Raw genomic sequence first — 18,172 nt, forward strand, 5'->3', positions numbered from 1 at the left:
AACACACAGGGTTAAGATGTCCAAAGCACCAGGCTGTTGGGAAACACAGAAGCAACACACAGGGTTAAGATGTCCAAAGCACCAGGCTGTTGGGAAACACAGAAGCAACACACAGGGTTAAGAAAGTCCAAAGCACCAGGCTGTTGGGAAACACAGAAGCAACACACAGGGTTAAGAAAGTCCAAAGCACCAGGCTAAGAAAGTGCAAAGCACCAGGCTGTTGGGAAACACAGAAGCAACACACAGGGTTAAGATGTCCAAAGCACCAGGCTGTTGGGAAATACAGAAGCAGCACACAGGGTTAAGAAAGTCCAAAGCACCAGGCTGTTGGGAAACACAGAAGCAACACACAGGGTTAAGATGTCCAAAGCACCAGGCTGTTGGGAAATACAGAAGCAACACACAGGGTTAAGAAGTCCAAAGCACCAGGCTGTTGGGAAACACAGAAGCAACACACAGGGTTAAGAAAGTCCAAAGCACCAGGCTGTTTGGAAACACAGAAGCAACACACAGGGTTAAGAAAGTCCAAAGCACCAGGCTGTTGGGAAACACAGAAGCAACACACAGGGTTAAGAAAGTCCAAAGCACCAGGCTGTTGGGAAACACAGAAGCAACACACAGGGTTAAGAAAGTCCAAAGCACCAGGCTGTTGGGAAACACAGAAGCAACACACAGGGTTAAGATGTCCAAAGCACCAGGCTGTTGGGAAACACAGAAGCAACACACAGGGTTAAGATGTCCAAAGCACCAAGCTGTTGGGAAACACAGAAGCAACACACAGGGTTAAGAAAGTCCAAAGCACCAAGCTGTTGGGAAACACAGAAGCAACACAAAGGGTTAAGAAGTCCAAAGCACCAAGCTGTTGGGAAACACAGAAGCAACACAAAGGGTTAAGAAGTCCAAAGCACCAAGCTGTTTGGAAACAGAAGCAACACACAGGGTTAAGAATTAAAACCAGCAGGACTCTGGGTCCCAAAGACCAGCATTGGAGACACCTTCGTGGACTTGGACATACCTTAGTGATCTTGCTAAGGCGGGAGGTGTCGATAGGTCTGTTCTTGGTGGAGATGGGCACCGTGTTCCAGCCCTCGTCCTGAGGCTGGCTCCCCCGGCCTCCACCGGGGGTGTGTGGGCCTCGGCCACCCATGTCCCCTCGTCCCATCCTGCCACCTCCTCCTCCTCCTCCTCCACCACCACCACCTCCTCCTCCTCCTCCTCCTCCTCCTCCTCCTCCCCCGCCACCACCTCCTCCCCGCTCATTCCTGGAGAAGACCAGCTGCTGGACCTTCATCTGCTCCGTTTGCGCCTCCAGCTCTGCGTCCTTATGGATCTGGTCAATTGTTTTGGGGCCCTGGTCTCCTCTGCGAGGCACCCAGTTATTCTACAGAGCAGAGGTGGAGGTTAGGGTGAAGATATCATCTCAGACGAGTCCATGTTTAGTGAGGTGGGGATACAAGGAGAGCAAAAGCTATAATTATAGAGACCCTGGTGAACTTTAATTGAGAGACTCCCCAATGCACCACACCACATGAACAGAACTCACCAACACCACGCGGTGGACTTTCCTTAACACCTTTACAAGCAACACTTGATCTGCAACTCTCTCAAAACTCCAACACTTGAAGTCTATAGACCAGTAATTTAATAGGTGCACCCTAGGCTCCCATCAACATCATCATTCCTGCTGATTACCGCGATTCTGCTCATGCTGGAAAACCTAAATTGCTTGTCACTTATACTACTTCTGTTACAATGAAGTGTGCCCATTTAATCTTGTATTCAACTGCCACATACATCCTCACTTTTCCTGTCCTTACTCTTGTCTGGTATGCAATAGACCCTTCTCAGGGGGGCCATTTTGTGTCAAAAAGGCAGGGTAAACACAGGTGCAAGCAAAACACTAAAGAGGGTTTCAAACTTCCATGATTGGAATTTGGAAACCCTCATTAGTGTTTTGCTTGCACCCGTGTTTATTCTGCCTTTTCGACACAAAATGGCCCCCGTGAAAAGGGTCTATTGTGTGAGGTGGAATGCAAAGGTGAATCACCTTCAGTCAAAAAGGGAAAGAGGACAAAGGACAGTGTCAAAAGTGAGTGAAATTAACTCCTACCCTTCTGACGTCCAGGATGTCCTGCAACATGAAGCGGATTCTGGATGAAGTCTTTCGCTCCTTGATGATCTTGTCCATCTGGTTAAAATACTGATCCATACGCGGCTGGAAGACACAAAGTGTGTGTGAGTTCATATGCGCGTTGTTTTGTCACCTCGGCTCCTCAATTAACATCACTCATTTTCAGTGGCTCCGCCACATTGGAGGAAAAACATTGGGAGACAGTATGTATTTCCTATGGACATTGTTCACTTTCCTTTACAATGTACCCAACATCCGTCTACATTATGAGTCTGAGAATGTGTATCATGTGGTACCTTGGCCTTCTCAAAGTCCAGGTCCTTGCCAATTGTGGAGAACAGCCTGCAGAGGCACTCGAGAGACTCTTCATAGTGATTCTTCAGGAGTTTCACCACACAGTCGTGCATGATGGCCTCTGTCAGCATCTTCAGCTTGAACAGCTCGCCTATGAACTTGATGTTACCGAGTGAACGGCGGCGGGCCTGGCCCCTACTCTCCTCCAGCTCCGCCTTTAAGCGGTCGCGGTCCTCCTGAGAGTAGATACAAGCAAACAAAAAGTTTGTGCTTTGTGCCAGGGTCAAAGTAGATCATTGTATCAGTTCAGTCAAAATAAAGAACAATCAGCATCAACAACAACATTAACGACTGTAGTGGTTGCTGCAGTGACACAGAAAGAGCACATTTCTCACATCTTTGGCAGCCTCCAACTCTTTCTGCTTCTTCTCGAACAGCTCGTCGTCATCCTGGTCCTTCTCAAACTCCTTCTGGCAGCGGTTGAGCAGCAGCTTGCGGAAATTCACAGTGACTCCTGGTTTGTCTGTGGTGGGGACCTTCAACTGAAGGAGGAAACAATGAAGAAGTCTTGTGAAGACAAGTTCTACTTCGGGCTGGGCGATATGTACGAAAAGTCACATCTCTGTATTTTTAGACTGAATGACGAGATCATTTATATCTCGGCATTTTCTACTAAGTGGGCTAAATGACCACGTGAGATTAGGGTTGGGCGACATGGACAAAAACAAATATCACCATATTTTTGACCAAATGCCTCAATATTGATAATGCAGCAATATTGTAGGGGTGCTTTCACAAAATATTTTCGATTTTTGATCATCACCAGTAATGTGGATATAATGATTAAGTGGGTAAAGACAAATAATAAAACAACTAGGAGAGTCTGGTAAGTTCAGAAAATGACATCACTTTACTGTAATGCAGCTTTTAAAACCAGTAGAAGACAACACTTACTGTATGCCATATTATGATATTGAATATCACGATATTGATATAATATTGATATATTGACCAGTCTCTACTCGTATCAATTTGGATTCCTATTGGATAACAACTTGAGATGCTAAACAGGAAGAACAGTGACAAATGTCCCTTCAGTTCCTCCATCCCATCATGAGATCATTCAGTGACCCAGACAACATGGCACAAAATGGAAGTCATCAGTTGAGCAAATGAAGGGGAAAGAGTGCAGGGTGCAATGAGCCAAAGTCCAAGACAAACCCAAATGGGTTCACTCACCCCCATAAGGCAGCGGCACATGTTGGCATAGGCCACGGAGAAGTTGGGCTCGGAGATGGCCTTCTCAAAGATGAGATCGATGACTCCCTTGAGCCGCTCCTCCGTGTCGATCGTGAGGTCGGTCACCTGCTTCATCAGCTGCTGAAACATCTGCGGGGTCAGCTTGTTGAGCACACTGCGCACCCGCTTGAACAGCTCCTGAGTCTTGGCGTGCTCGGAGTCGTCGGAGTCATCGGTCGTCTCCTCCGGCGCCCGGCTGCGGGCGGACTTCTTCACAGTGGGCTTCCAGGCCTTCTCGGCCTTGTTCAGCTGCACGTCGTCGTTGAGGGACATGCTGGTGATGATGATCTTCCTGGGTTTCTCCCTCCCCCTTTCGCCCTGCTGGGAGCGACGTGGCCCGGGAGGCTGGAGCCAAGGCAAATTGAGACACACTCATGAGGTGAAGAAGAATAACGGGAGAGGAGAAAGGCGACGACTAAAAGATGTGAGCAGGGCTAAAAGACAGCATATATGACAATTGTATTATGTTTCCACAATAATTCTGTAATTCGTCAATATTGAATTGTTTGTCATATTTTCAATTCCCCTTAAAGTATTATGTGGTATATTAAATGTTTGCATTATGTGTAACCAATCATAATGTTTGTATATGCAACATGCGTCCAAAATGAAAGTGAATATAGAAAAGCAGGCAGTGCCAGTGGGAAGGAATAGACCCTTTTCACGGGGGGGATTTTGTGTCGAAAAGGTAGGGGTAAACAAACACAGGTGCAAGCAAAACAGTAATGAGGGTTTCCAACGTCCAATCATGGAAGTTGGCAGCCCTCATTAGTTTGTTGCTTGCACCTGTGTTTACCCTGCCTTTTTGACACAAAATTGCCCCCGTGAAAAGGGTCTATTAGAAATCGACCTCAACTGGAAACCTAGCACAAAGTGGAGATTAACGAAAAGGCCCAACATTGGAGAGGAATATCTTTCTTCCTAGTCTGAAATTTAAAACAGTTTTACTTCTTAAAAGTGGATCCTTGTCTGTCATTTGGAGATACTTTGCTTTTTAACCAGATCCTGAGCAGAACTTGCCTTAGCATTGTAGCTGTGCCCTGATGATAAACTTGCCTTAGCATTGTAGCTGTGCCCTGATGACTGTGACTATTAAGCGTGATCACAATATTGAGCCAAATCATTTGGATTATCTTCATTGGCATATTGGTGCACGCTTAGGGACAAGAGACATCGATGATCCTTTAATAAGCAACACTCACTCCCAATGGAGAACAGACCAGACACGGACTCTCTCACTTACTGGTCCTCGTGGTCCTCCTCCTCCTGCTGACCTGCTGCCAAGGTTCCCCAGATATGAGGGAGTAAAATCAGGACCGATGTTCATGACACGGGCCGGGTCAGGGAGGCGTAGTGGAGTCTTATTAACCTACAAGCATAGTGAGACATACAAAACATGGTCAACACAACGGCATTTGAGCTTCATAATGTCCCACCATAATCGCAATATAAAACAAGTAATTAAGCAAATTATTGCACAAATTGACAAATATTTATGGTTAACCTGTCTTTACACAACACACGCTTGACATTAATATGAAGTCTGTATCTTAACCCATTGATACCTGATGCAGCATTTGCATGTATATCCCTCATTTGTGTGTGTATCCCTTTAACCGGGTCACGCGGTTAAAGGGATACACACACAAATGCTGCATAAGGTATCAATGGGTTAAGTAGTTACAGTAGTAGTAGAAAATATTTTTCCATGTGCAAATGTATGCACCAAGGTGCTCCGAAATCTAATCGGATCACCTACTCCAGTGGTTCCCAAACTGGGGGAATGCATACCGGTGGAGGTACTACAGGGGGTACTTGAGAGAAAGGGGAAATGGGAAAATGTTAAGGATAAATCATGAAATAAATGAAACGTTAAAATAAATCTGCTCAGGAGGCAACTCTTTCACTCCATTTCTTATTTTGGAATATTCTATTCTTCAGAATTATTCTTGCAGTTTTCTACGCAAACCGTTGTAGTCAGGTAAAGGGGTTACTACTTGGATTCAGAAATCAGGGAAAGGGGGTTAGGGTTACTGAAGCCGGAGGCCGGTGGGGGGGTAACGTTTTGTAAGATCGGCTGGTAATTACCGTACATTTGACAAATGAGCAGCTCATTTCACTTTCACGAGCCGTGGATATATTCTGAGCCAGTTAGCCTGAAACTTGCCTTTGGACTGTTGCTTCACCTTACTAACGTTACCGTTGCCTGTCTGAGGATCCAGACGATTAACATCATTGGCAACGTGACTGCTATTCGTGCTACAACGGCAAGCGTAGATTTAGCAGGTCCATGTTTGCATGCCTTCAAGTTCACATCATTGTAACATTTATGCTGCTAGCCAGAGAATCTATGTCAGACTTTTTAAAAATAAAAGAACCTTGTCATGACTATTAATGCAATGAGGTTTACTACCGAATGCTGTACGCCCCCCTAGTCGAATTTCCATTCCCTCACATATTGCTCTCCCCATCTATGAAGCGCTGCTGGACATAATGTATATGTTGGAGTGGAGGTTTATTATTTTTTTATTTGTTTTCAGGTTTGATGTTCATTATTATTGTCATTACAAGCTATGAGTGTATATACAATGATAATGTGTACAATAAGCACACTGCTGGAAAAGGAAAAAGCAAACTGTAATCGAAGGAATACAACGTATGATGTACAATGTTGATGTAAACCAAATAAAAATTCAGTTTAAAAAAATAAAAGAACGATTCTGCCATTCTGCACAAGTAGTGGGGCACTTAACACGTTCACTGCCAATGACGAGTTGACTCGTCAAACACAATCCAACCGTTCACTGCCAATGACGAGTTGACTCGTCAAAAAAAAAAAATTTTTTTTTTTGACGGTGCTACGTGGATCAATGCCCCCCACGTCTCCTATAAAAATATTGGAAGTATTGAATGTGTATAATCTATTTTACCGACCAACTAAGTGGCGACAGTGCTCTCCCGACAGAGAGAAAGCCAACCAAAAACAGCCGCGGGAGAAAGCCATTCTCAAGGAAATGGCTTGGCGATTTTACAGTCATCAGTCACCAGACTCGCCCGAGAGCGGCCGCGCCAGCAGCAACACACCGAGAGCGGAGAGCGGTGCTGGCGTGGGGGATTGCAAATTTGCATAATAGATTATGGGTGAAACACACTTTGAAACACCCGCAGAAAGGCCAGAATCGCACGCATTCCGAAAACCCAGAAACGAACGAGCCTCATTCTCATACTGTAGGCGAAAACGCTTTCACGCTGCTGCACACGGGCACAACGGTGGGGGGTTCCAAAAATAGACTGGGTGGGCAGCATAAAGCCTAGAATCGCACAAAGCTTCATCAAAGCTCTCAACCGAAAATCCAAGAAACGATTGAGTCCCATCCACAGTCCACACTCGCCACACTCGCCGACGAGGGGCCGCCAGAGAGGGAGGCTGCTCACTGCTCAGACAGGCAGGAGAAACTGGCTTGTGACAAACGCCACCAGACACGCCCACGGAGGGAGGAGTTTGAAAGAGAGGGTGTTCAGAACTATATTGTTCAGATGTCTGATCTCTCACTGATGCCAAAAAGAAATGGTTAAAGTGACTGTTCTGCCTGTTTGATTGAATTTCACAAAACTGCGATTATCTCAGCTTCCTGTCTCAGACGCTGAAACCATGCTGTACTCAACGGCTAATATCTACATAACTACTAACTCTACAAACTAACTCTTTTAGACAGAGAAAGCACACATTCTATTAGTACTTTTGTGAACTTCGTGTTCACAAAGTCCAAGCAGAAAATTATCCTCGGCTCTTGTAAAATGAGCCAGAATCCTCAAAAAACGGCTTGGCAGAAGCTACCTACAGTAAAAAAAAAATGGCTGGCAGTGAATGTGTTAAGCATAAAAATTGTGCAAATTGCAATTGCAAAAAAATTTGAATTGCGATAAAAGCATAATAATTACCGTAGGTACACTTATAGCCAAAAGGCAATGTGGAAAAACAATTGATATTGGGGCATCATGAATTTGGAGAAAAGAAAATGCTTTTTTTTTTGCGGCCATCGACTGATCGTAGGCACCTACCTTTTCCAGAACCACATCGCTGATGGTAGGTAGGCCCTCAGGTTTGTTCATACTGGCGCTGATGAACTGGAAGCCCAGCAGAAACTCCCTGTCGTACCGCTTCTTGTCCTCTGGGTCAATCGGCTTCCATTGTTCTAAGAGACGTGCGAGAGATGTGTTCATTTAATGCATTGTGGGATACGTTACTGATCCCTGAGGGGCATCTTTGTGATGGTGGCTCTGGAGCTGGTAGGGATTCAGTGCCTTGGCTTGCATAGGACACTTCACAGGGTGGATAATTCAGTGCCTTGCATAGGACACTTCACAGGGTGGATGCTCGAACCTGGGTCTTCTGGCTGCAGGGCCGTCTGTCTACTCACTATAGCACCCCATATGTAAGGGATAATGTATATTGAGGCGGTGATTACGGGGGAAATAATGACCGACAGGTGATGATTGAGCCCGACGCGCAGCGGAGGGCTTAATGATTCACCTGAAGGTCATTATTTCCCCCGTAATCACCGCCTCAATATACATTATCCCGCTTAGAACACGGCCTACAACTAAATCATTCAATAATCTGACAAAAATAATTATTCAAATAGATTTTTTAATATCGTTTTCAACGACAAAGCGGTTTCATTCGTAATTGGCACACAAGACACCACAGCTGCAACTGGTTGGCCTAATTAGTAGTGGCTTGCTGACAAAAGGCTCTTATCAACTGATTAATCCAGGTGTGGCAGAGCAGCGGTCGGTTGTCGAGAAATAATGACCGGTGAATCTTGTTGATTGACCAATCAGAATCGAGTATTCAAGAGAGCCGTGTTCTAAACACTGATATAGACCCGTTTCACAGCAACCCCTTTGAGGTGGTAAAGCAGGACGTAAAGCAGGTGTAACCAATACCATTAACGATGGTGCCATACCATTTAGGTGTTCCGGTGCCACGGCCCTCATTAATGTGATCGGTTACGCCTGCTTTACTTCCTGCGTTACCACCTCAAAACCGTTGCTGTGAAAAGGGCCCATTCCACCCTACTAGTGTTCATCTGTATCTTTAACCATGATGAAGCACATGGTGTATGGATATGACACGTGTAAAGTGGAACCAGGGAAAACAACACTGCTTGGTTTTAGGGGTTCAAATCTAACTGGGGCCCCAAACTGCTGATCATGACTCACCCCCTTTGTACTGGTATTTGGACTCAGGTGTGGGTTTAGGCCCGTCGGGTTCTGCATTCTGCTTGTCCTCTTTCTCCTCCCAGGTCTCATCTACAACCTCGGGGGCAGGGACAGGGACAACCGGAGCGGCAGGGACAGGGACAGGCTCCGCCTGAGTGGACGAGGGTTCAGAGGCAGCCTTGGCCTCCTGCTCCTAGAGGGAAGAAAACAGGACAAGATTGACCAATATTATAACCCGTTTTCCTTTCTCTGAGAACGTGGTGTTTTGAAACTCGATCTGCTCAAAGCCATTATTGTTCCAGCTGAGGCTGTAAACAGACACGGAACACTGTGTGAGTGTTCTCTCTTCGTCTTTCATCAACATGCTCTCAACCCAGATGGATACACACCTCTTTGAAGGCATCCAGCATGTCTCCATTGGCTTCCTTTTTGTTAAGCTCCTTCATGTTCCTCCTCTTCTTTGGCACAGACACAGCAGCTTGAAGAGATGAGACACAGTGTCGACGTTACAATCTGAAGTCAAACTAGATCAACATTAGGCCATTCACAACTACGGCATTTTAGCCGTCGACTAAGTCCCAAAAAATAGTTGACTAGTCACGGGTCAGGAGATATATCGTCTTTTTCACCCAATAAAAATGGTCAATTCCCGTCAAAAAGGTCTTGAAAATGACCAATAAAGGGTTAACTAATGTAGGCGGGACCAACCTAGGAGTTTGTCAAATAGAGTCCTCTGATTGGCTCTGAGAGGCGATTTACAAATGAGCCGCTAAACCCCAGCAACGTGTCCGAGCTGGTGACACTGTTTGACTGCAGTAACAACATAGACAGACAGGGGGTCTTTCTGTCTCTAAATACCTTAGATTCTGTTTATTGATCATGGCTTAACAGAGAACATTCTTGTTCAAAAAAATCTATGTTCGATTTATTTATTTATTGTTTATAGAGCTCAACAGGCACGTGACTTTTTCGTGACGTCATTGCCCCCGAGGTAAGTTCCCCATTCATTTTCTGCATCGACATTTAGAAAAATCCTTATATATAACGGGGGGGGGTGTCGAGTTTTCGATTATTTTTTGCGCCAAACCGAATGTTTTATGGTCACTCACGATTCAGCAGGTCACGGGTTGGCTTGGTCCCGGCCTTAAAACTCGTTAAATAAGGACTTTTCAAAATGTTGATGGAGAAAATGAATGGGGAACTTACTTCCGGGGGCAATGAGGTCGCGAAAAAGTCACGACTACGTGGTTTTGATAGTCGACTAACATTAGTGGAATAGTCTGTGAAACCCCTACTCAATAAAATCACAAAATGCAAGTTAAAAACAAACTCAATTCCACCCTACCTTGCATAGTAGTTTCCTCTGTGAGGCAGCTGACAGAGGCAGGGGGGGTACCTTCACCTTTCTCCTTCCCCTCCTCCTCTTTCTCCTCCTCCTCCTCTTGGGCCGGCGTTACCACAGTAGCCACGGGGGGTGTGGCTTCCTGAGATCCAGAGGTGTCTGGCTTGGCGAGGGGTGTAGTGTCTGGAAAGGTCATATCCTCCGACAGGTCATCGGTGTCCGGAGGAAGGCCATTGGAGAGCGCAGGCTCTGCCTTACGAGCAGGTGTCGGTGGGGGCTCGGGGGCAGAGCTGGGGGCAGCAGCAGCACTCTGGGTCTGTGGAGGAGCAGGTTCCTGTGCGCAGACTGGAGGCTCCACAGCAGACTCTGAGGGGACTTCTGTCACTGCCTTTGCAGGTGGACTAGCAGCTTCTTCAATTGCCACGCTAACAGGTGCCACGACCTCAAGTACAGGCTCCAGGTCCAACTTGGTAATGGCCACCTGCTCCTCCTTTTGCAATTTCTTCACCTCTTCCGTTTTCTTCTCTTCCTTCTCTGGAGCCTTCTCAGGTGCTACTGGAGCCTTCTCAGGTGGTACCGGAGCCTTCTGAGGTGCTACCGGAGCCTTCTGAGGTGCTACTGGAGCCTTCTGAGATGCTACTGGAGCCTTCTCAGGTGCTACTGGAGCCTTCTGAGATGCTACTGGAGCCTTCTGAGGTGCTACTGGAGCGATCGGCGGCTCCTCCTGTTCTGCAGCGACCTCTTTCGCTGCTGATGTTACAGCTTTGCCAACAGGTGCGTCCACTGTGTCGCCTACTTTAGCTACTGCGTCTGTGAGAGGAGGGGTACAGACTACTGTGTCTGTGAGAGGAGGGGTACAGACTACGGTGTCTGTGAGAGGAGGGGTGCAGACTGCTGTGTCTGTGAGAAGAGGGGTGCAGACTGGTGTGTCTGTGAGAAGAGGGGTGCAGACTGGTGCGTCTGTAAGAGGAGGGGTGCAGACTGGTGTGTCTGTGAGAGGAGGGGTGCAGACTGGTGTGTCTGTGAGAGGAGGGGTACAGACCGCTGTGTCTGTGAGAGGAGGGGTACAGACCACTGTGTCTGTGAGAGGAGGGGTGCAGACTGGCGCTGGAGGGACGGAGGGGGGAGACTGCTGCTCCTCTGCCAGTGGGGCTGGCACCTCAGCAGCCGGTGCAGAGGCCACAGCTTGCGTGGTTGACTCGGTGTGCGGGGCTGGCTGGATGTCCACTTCCTGTTTGGCCTCGACCACAGGCTCTGGATTGGCTGTGGCAGGGGGAGGCGGGGTTTCAGCTGCAGGAGCAGGTTCCACGTTTTCATCTGGGCGGTAAAAAAAAACATGTTTCAGGATCAAACAAAAGAGCAGAAGGAGAAAAACTAAAGCAAAAAAAACAGGAAGCTTGTACTTATTTTTTTTATGCAAACCAAAAGTGAGATGTACTAACCTGTTCTCGTCACTGTGTTGACGGGTTGGGTAACTTCACCGTTGGTCTGGGCAGAACCTCCTTCTGATATGGAGGCCTGCAAACACAAGAACATACAAGTATTTAGACTTTCACCATTTAGGGTGGCAGCATACCTGCGATGGCAAACTAGCTCAAAACAGAACCATGGCTTAACCAGACAGCATATACAAATTTGTGTCTATTTGCAATCGACCAGGAGAAGTAGAACGACCGCACCCCGGATATATGCCTCCGCCAACAAGACAGCAGTCGACATGCATTGCATGTCTGTCCAGACTTTGACGTTTGAGCCAAAGGTGAAGAAATTTTGTCAAGGTGTTACTGATATATGGACGTTACCGAGCTTGAAAATGGCGTTTGTGAGGTCACAGTGATCTTGACCTTTGACCACCAAAATGCAATCAGTTCATCCTTGAGTCCAAGTGGACGTTTGAGGCAAATTGGAAGAAATTCCGTCAAGGCGTTCTTGAGATATCGCATTAACAAGCTTGAAAATGGCGTTAGTGAGGTCACAGTGACCTTAACCTTTGTCCTTTGACCACCAAAATGTAATTAGTTCATCCTTCAGTCCAAGTCGACGTTTGAGCCAAATTGGAAGAAATTCCGTCATGGCCTTCCTGAGATATCGCGTTAAAGAGCTTGGAAATGGGGTTCGTGAGGTCACCGTGACCTTGAACTTTGACTTTTAACCACGAAAATCGAATCAGTTCATCCTCGAGTCCAAGTGGACGTTAGAGAAAAATTGGATGAAATTCCATCAAGGCGTTCCTGAGATATCGCATTAACGAGCATGAAATGAGCAGTCTTGAGGTCAAAGTGACCTTGAACTTTGACCACGAAAATGTAATCGGTTCATAAATAAAATAAAACAAACAAATAAATAAAAGATCAATTAGAAAACTTATGTGACTAACTCTGTACCACTGGGTTTCTAAAAGAGTCACCAAAAAGCTACTTTTGTTTCGGGGTCTATTTTATAATTTTGACTAAAACGTATTTGAATACAGAGCATATTTCAGAAACTCAAAGTACGAGCTTACACATAAAAGGCCGGCAGAAAATAGTTTCCTTTCTGTGGACTTGTTGGATCACACATCCATTTGTATTGTTAATGTCATTTACATTTATTTCATGCGATTTCAAACATTTTGTCTGGTACTCCAACGGAATCCTGAAATCTTACCAGTCATGTTGGCTGGTGAAAGAAAAAAACATGTCTAATCGTAACTCTGAATGTGGCATTTGTTTTTCTCCCCAAATATGTAATTTTATTCGTACAAACAAAGCAGCAGCAAGAGTCTCGTCTCTTTTGCAATTCAATGATTATTTGATCTACCATTTTCTAAAGCTTCAACAGTAAACTGTACATCATCATACAGTTTTGTTTCAGTCTTAGATATGCCATCAACCAATGTGGATGAAATGAAAGGTCAACTGCAACCTTTCTTTATCTAACTGGAGTTTGGCCAATTAAAACCCTCTTGTTCTTCTCTACCCTTATCATCACAGACCTTATGTCTATAGACTCAGATAATCCAAGAATTTGATATTAAAAAGACTTACTAGTAGCACCAGTATTACTGGTTAATAATATCAATAAACCAATCTTACAACCAGTGATGCGGGGCTCTTGAGCAAACACCCTAGCGTTGGAATTCATCCATAGAGCCTTGCCTTCCCAAACAAGAGCGATGTGGTCTTACCTGTGGAGGAGTCGGTGTGGAGGTAAGAGCGATGGTCTTACCTGTGGAGGAGTAGGTGTGGAGGTGGACCGTCCCCCTGACATTATCTCCTCTGTGATATCACGACCGCCCTGGTTGGGGTCTCGTATTCTGATCTATCAGCAGAAAAGGACAAGAGCGCCGGTTAAGTCTCGACAAAACAGCCATCCTATAGTCAAATAGCATGTCACCCATCCTCTCACCGCTCATCTACAGCTGTGACCATAATGAATGCCATTGTTATTTTGAGGTGAAAGGGGAAGGTTCCACATTGAGCATACAATACAGTATCTCTCCATTCAATGACAAGAGGTGACATCCGCTGCCTGCTTTGGTGTGACACACTACCGGTTTGCGTTCCCTCTTGGGCGGGCCCGGCGGCTGTGCCGGCGGTTGCTGGGGAGGCGGAGCTTGCTGCTGTTGCTGCTGGGCGGGGCTTATCATGACTGGCGCCGGCTGCACAGATGGCGAGTACTGGGGCTGAGCTGGATAGTATGCTCCTGCAGTGAACGTGAGGAAAACGGAATGGATTAAAAAAAAAAAAAACATGGAGCACACGATATAACGCAAGGCGCAGTTTCACACTAACATGAAATGAAATTGTGCATTATTCTTTTCTGTGGGGATTACTCAAAAAAAATGATTTACTTGAAAAGTGTTTTTTGGAGTAATTGCAAGGCAATTTGTGGGAGTGTTGTGAGTGGAATGTGCAGGTAGGGATAATCAAGGTAAAACTAAAAATGTGCTTGTTCATAAGGTAAATGTGCAGTTGGTCAAATCTGTGGTTCTTGCCAAAGACTTATTTTGTACAATATAGTGCAGTCATGAAAGTCCTTGCAATATTTTTTTTAGGTGCTATTGATTTGGCATCTTGCAATCCCAAAATGTGGGAATTCCTGTCGGGATTGAAATGGGGGGGAACACAAACACACTAAAACTAGAGTCCACACCGAGAGCCTATGTAAGGTGTCTACGTAGCAACTAGCAAGCTATGTACAGGCAAATACAGACTTGTACACACAGAAATGGCCCAATGTACATTTTGAAAAGTCTAAAATTTGCACGAGCACACAAGCAACACCGTGGGAGACAGGAGTCCTGCCACTGAAGCCGGGCTGAACAACACACACACACGAACACACACACACGAACACACACACACAAACACACACATGAACACACACACACACACACACACGAACACACGCACACACTACTCACCGGGGTAGCGCTGGGAGGTGAGAGGAGCACCGTGGAGAGAGAGACGCCCGTTCTCTCGCCCACCCCCTCTCCCCCCACCACCCCGCCTCTCCCTCGCAGCCAGAGAGGGCTCTGAAGCAGCGCCGCAAAGGAGAGGGAGAGGAGGAACGAGGGACGGGTAAGAGGGGAGGAAGAGAGGAGGGCAGGAAGAGACAGATGCAGAATGAGTTAATGAGAAGAACCAGAGGAAAGCAGGGTGTTAAAGGCCTGTGTGTGTGTCAGGTGGGACCGCAGAGGAGGAAGAGGACACACAGACCCCAAGCAGAAACAAGCCAGACCTCATACAAGCTGGCCGGTCAAGAGTGACCACACACAGAGTGACCACACACAGAGTGACGTGACACACACCAGCCTGCCAGGCAAAACCAACACACATCCAGCAGCACTACATACTGCAGCACTACCTAGGGGCAAAGAGGCACTCAAACTGGAGAAGGATTCAAAAAGTAGATTTCTAAATCCAAGTTGAATTGGGGTCTCTGACATTCGTGACGGATTTCATCCGTTCTGGCCGATGATGGCTGTCGATGTTTATGGTTGTACTTGGCAGGTGTGGCTCTAGAGCAGAATCCCTCACCGTAAGGGTACTCAGCAGGGCTCGTTCCAGGGTAGAAGCCGGCCGTGCTGGTGGTCACAGGATACTGCTGAGTAGGTGTAATATACGGTGCTCGATACTGCAGAAAGAGAGGGGAAGAACCATATTAAGAGGGCCAGGGATGGATAGGATACTACACCCCAAACCCAAATGTTTGGTGAAGCGTGACAACTAATGATGAAAATATGGTACTGAACTGGCCTTCTCTTATTGGCTGGTCTCTTTCCTCCGGACCAGCCAATAGGTGTCAAGTTTCACCAAATATTTAGGTTTTGGGTGTGGTTCCACTTTGAGTTAGAGCTTCAGGTCAACAGTCTTAGTAATATGAGCATCACATAGAAAACATCATGTAGGTGGCTTGTCAAGTCAGGTATATATTAGTCTCGGAATTATTATGGGTCTTTTGAATGGTCTCCCTGGGTTATAGAAGGATAGAAAAATTCAAAAACAGCTGTTACATTCTATGCTAGACATCAACACTGGCCAGCCTCCTCTCCCTTCCGTCCGAGGAGTCTGGCGCCGCAGGTCTCCATAACTGGGATAAACCCTCCCCTGCTCTGCTCTGCTCTCCCATTGGAGCGACTGTTTCGGTGGCAGCCGGATGTCCGCTCAGGCTTATTACAAGCTCTGTCATTGGCTCCGACCATGTCAATCAGAGCGGCTTCCGCTCCCTCCTCCCTATGTGTAGCTGTAAATAGTGCCCTGCCGCCTCAGTGAAAACAACAACGCTAACTAGCTAGCAAGCTAACGGCAGAAACCTACACGCTAGCTCGTTGCTACAGGCTGAAAACGGCAAGTTGGATTGTTTGAAACTATTTTCCAAGGGCACTGCCGCTAAGCGCCGCCCATCGCAATCCCACTATGGAGACCTGCGGCGCCAGACTCCTCTCACGGTAAGGAGAGGAGTCTGGCCAGCGAGACTAAGTATATAAACTAGATGTGTGCTGGCTGGTTCGTCAAGCTAATGATGTGATGAATAATATGAGCTCACCTGTCCAGGGGTCATAAAATAGCCCTGAGGGGAGCCAGCGAAGGAGAGCTGCTGCTGGGGAATCATCATCATCTGGGAGCCAGGCGGGTAGACGTGAGTGGGCCCCACAGGTCGCGGGCCACTGCTGGTCTGGACCCTGGGAGCACTGTTGGGCATCGCCGGCCGGTTCTGATAGTACCCCTGGAGGACAGACGAGGGAGCACAGAGGGAGGGGGGGGGGATGTATATTATATATATTAGTCTTAGCAGAAACAAACCTGTTGCTCTGCGCGTGGCCATTTGACCTCCTCAGCAAGTACGCTAAGTTCCACCTAACCTCCATGACGGGAGGCAATGCTGTGTGTGTGTGTGTGTGTGTGTGTGTGTGTGTGTGCGTGCGTGCGTGTGGTCACTTGCTGAGCTGAAAGCACTGCAACACACGGCAACTGCCAATGCGTTCAGTTCAGTTCTTGGATAAATTGTATTGAATTTAATTTCTCCCTTTCGCCACTGAGGTTAGCCAAAGAGAGAGAGGAGGAGGGGAGGAGGAGGAGGAGGAAGGGAAAAGCGGTTACCTGCAATGCTCTGTATCCACCCTGCAGCCGCACAGCGTATGGGCAGAGAGAGAGCGAGAGAGAGAGGAAGTGAGAGAAAAGGTGAACATGAGGACCAGAGAGAGGATGTGTGTGGAAGGTGGAGATGACCAGGTGTCAGATGGGACAATATGAAAAGCAGCAGTGTATCACTCTGCCATCAACAGTAAGCTCCAATAACAGCTCCACATGCAACTCAGTATCAAGAGTTAAGTTCAATAAGACATGGGTCACTACAGCTACATACGTATATATATATATATATATATATATATATATATGATAGAGATGTAACGTATGAAAATTTCATATCACATTTATCGTGGCCAAAATTATCACGGTTATCGTATTATCGCGGTATTCATAAAAAATGTATGAAAATGTTCAAAAAGTACTGAGAGACTTACTGAAATGATTTTTATATTTATGGTTTTAAAAACGCAGACCCAAATAGTATTGATACACTCACTGAAATCATTTCTCCAAGGCTGCACGTTTTCCTCTGGGAGACTGTTGCCAACTTTGGTTGATGATGGACAGTATTTACCATGTTTTTCAAAGCACTGTAATCACGGTAGCACGGTTTTAATAATAATGAAAATTTGAAACGGCACGGTTATCGTAAGGAATTTTATCGCGGTTATCATTCAAACCGGTTATCGTTACATCCCTAATATATGACCACTTGTCTTGAAATCTGCATTGCTAAGATGTGATATAGAGAGCCAAAGTGGAACGTCACTTCCTGCTTCAGCACTGTACCAGAGATTTTCATCCGCCATTTATTTTCCCATAGACATTTCGTAAAATGCATAGTTTTACTTCGTCAAACCAAACGGTTCGGATATATTTAGAAACGGGAGAGACCACATAACATTTCACTTGGACCAAAATGTAAAAAAAAAATACATTTTACAAATCAATTTATTACACAATTTACGCAGATTTAAAGAAAATGTTTTTTCTGTGTTTTTTGTTTTTTTAGTTTTGGTCAGAGTTAAATGTTCTATGGTCTCTCCCGATTCTAAATATAGCTGAACGCTTTGGTTTGACCAAGTCAAACTTATTTTTAAGAGCATTTTACAAAATGTCGATGGGCAAATAAATGGCGGATGAAAATCTCTGGTACAGCGCTAAAGCAGGAAGTAGGCGGTCACTTTGCGTCTCTATAGTACTCAATGTTAGGGGATGTCAGGAACATTGAATTGATCTGATCGCAGGACTGCAATGTTCTCATCTAATCCTCCCACACTGTGAATTGAATGCATGCACTACTAC

At 46.1% G+C, this 18,172-nt stretch overlaps 1 protein-coding gene across 1 annotated transcript in view; it reads right to left on the minus strand.

Annotated features, from left to right (window-relative positions):
- Positions 1-18,172, minus strand: part of eif4g1a (eukaryotic translation initiation factor 4 gamma, 1a) — a 35,499-nt gene that overhangs the window by 10,629 nt on the left and 6,698 nt on the right. The window contains exons 4-18 of the mRNA XM_083659621.1: positions 16,323-16,502; positions 15,314-15,410; positions 13,825-13,976; positions 13,500-13,592; positions 11,735-11,810; positions 10,296-11,609; positions 9,340-9,428; positions 8,951-9,143; positions 7,787-7,920; positions 4,968-5,093; positions 3,665-4,069; positions 2,821-2,967; positions 2,428-2,661; positions 2,111-2,215; positions 1,016-1,381 (exon numbers count right to left, since the gene is read on the minus strand). Of these exons, the coding sequence (XP_083515747.1) occupies positions 1,016-1,381; positions 2,111-2,215; positions 2,428-2,661; positions 2,821-2,967; positions 3,665-4,069; positions 4,968-5,093; positions 7,787-7,920; positions 8,951-9,143; positions 9,340-9,428; positions 10,296-11,609; positions 11,735-11,810; positions 13,500-13,592; positions 13,825-13,976; positions 15,314-15,410; positions 16,323-16,502 (3,711 nt within the window). The remainder of the gene's footprint in view (positions 1-1,015; positions 1,382-2,110; positions 2,216-2,427; positions 2,662-2,820; positions 2,968-3,664; positions 4,070-4,967; positions 5,094-7,786; positions 7,921-8,950; positions 9,144-9,339; positions 9,429-10,295; positions 11,610-11,734; positions 11,811-13,499; positions 13,593-13,824; positions 13,977-15,313; positions 15,411-16,322; positions 16,503-18,172) is intronic.

The sequence above is a fragment of the Poromitra crassiceps genome, assembly GCF_964638095.1.
Source record: "Poromitra crassiceps genome assembly, chromosome: 23".
In the NCBI taxonomy this organism is placed as follows: domain Eukaryota; kingdom Metazoa; phylum Chordata; class Actinopteri; order Beryciformes; family Melamphaidae; genus Poromitra; species Poromitra crassiceps.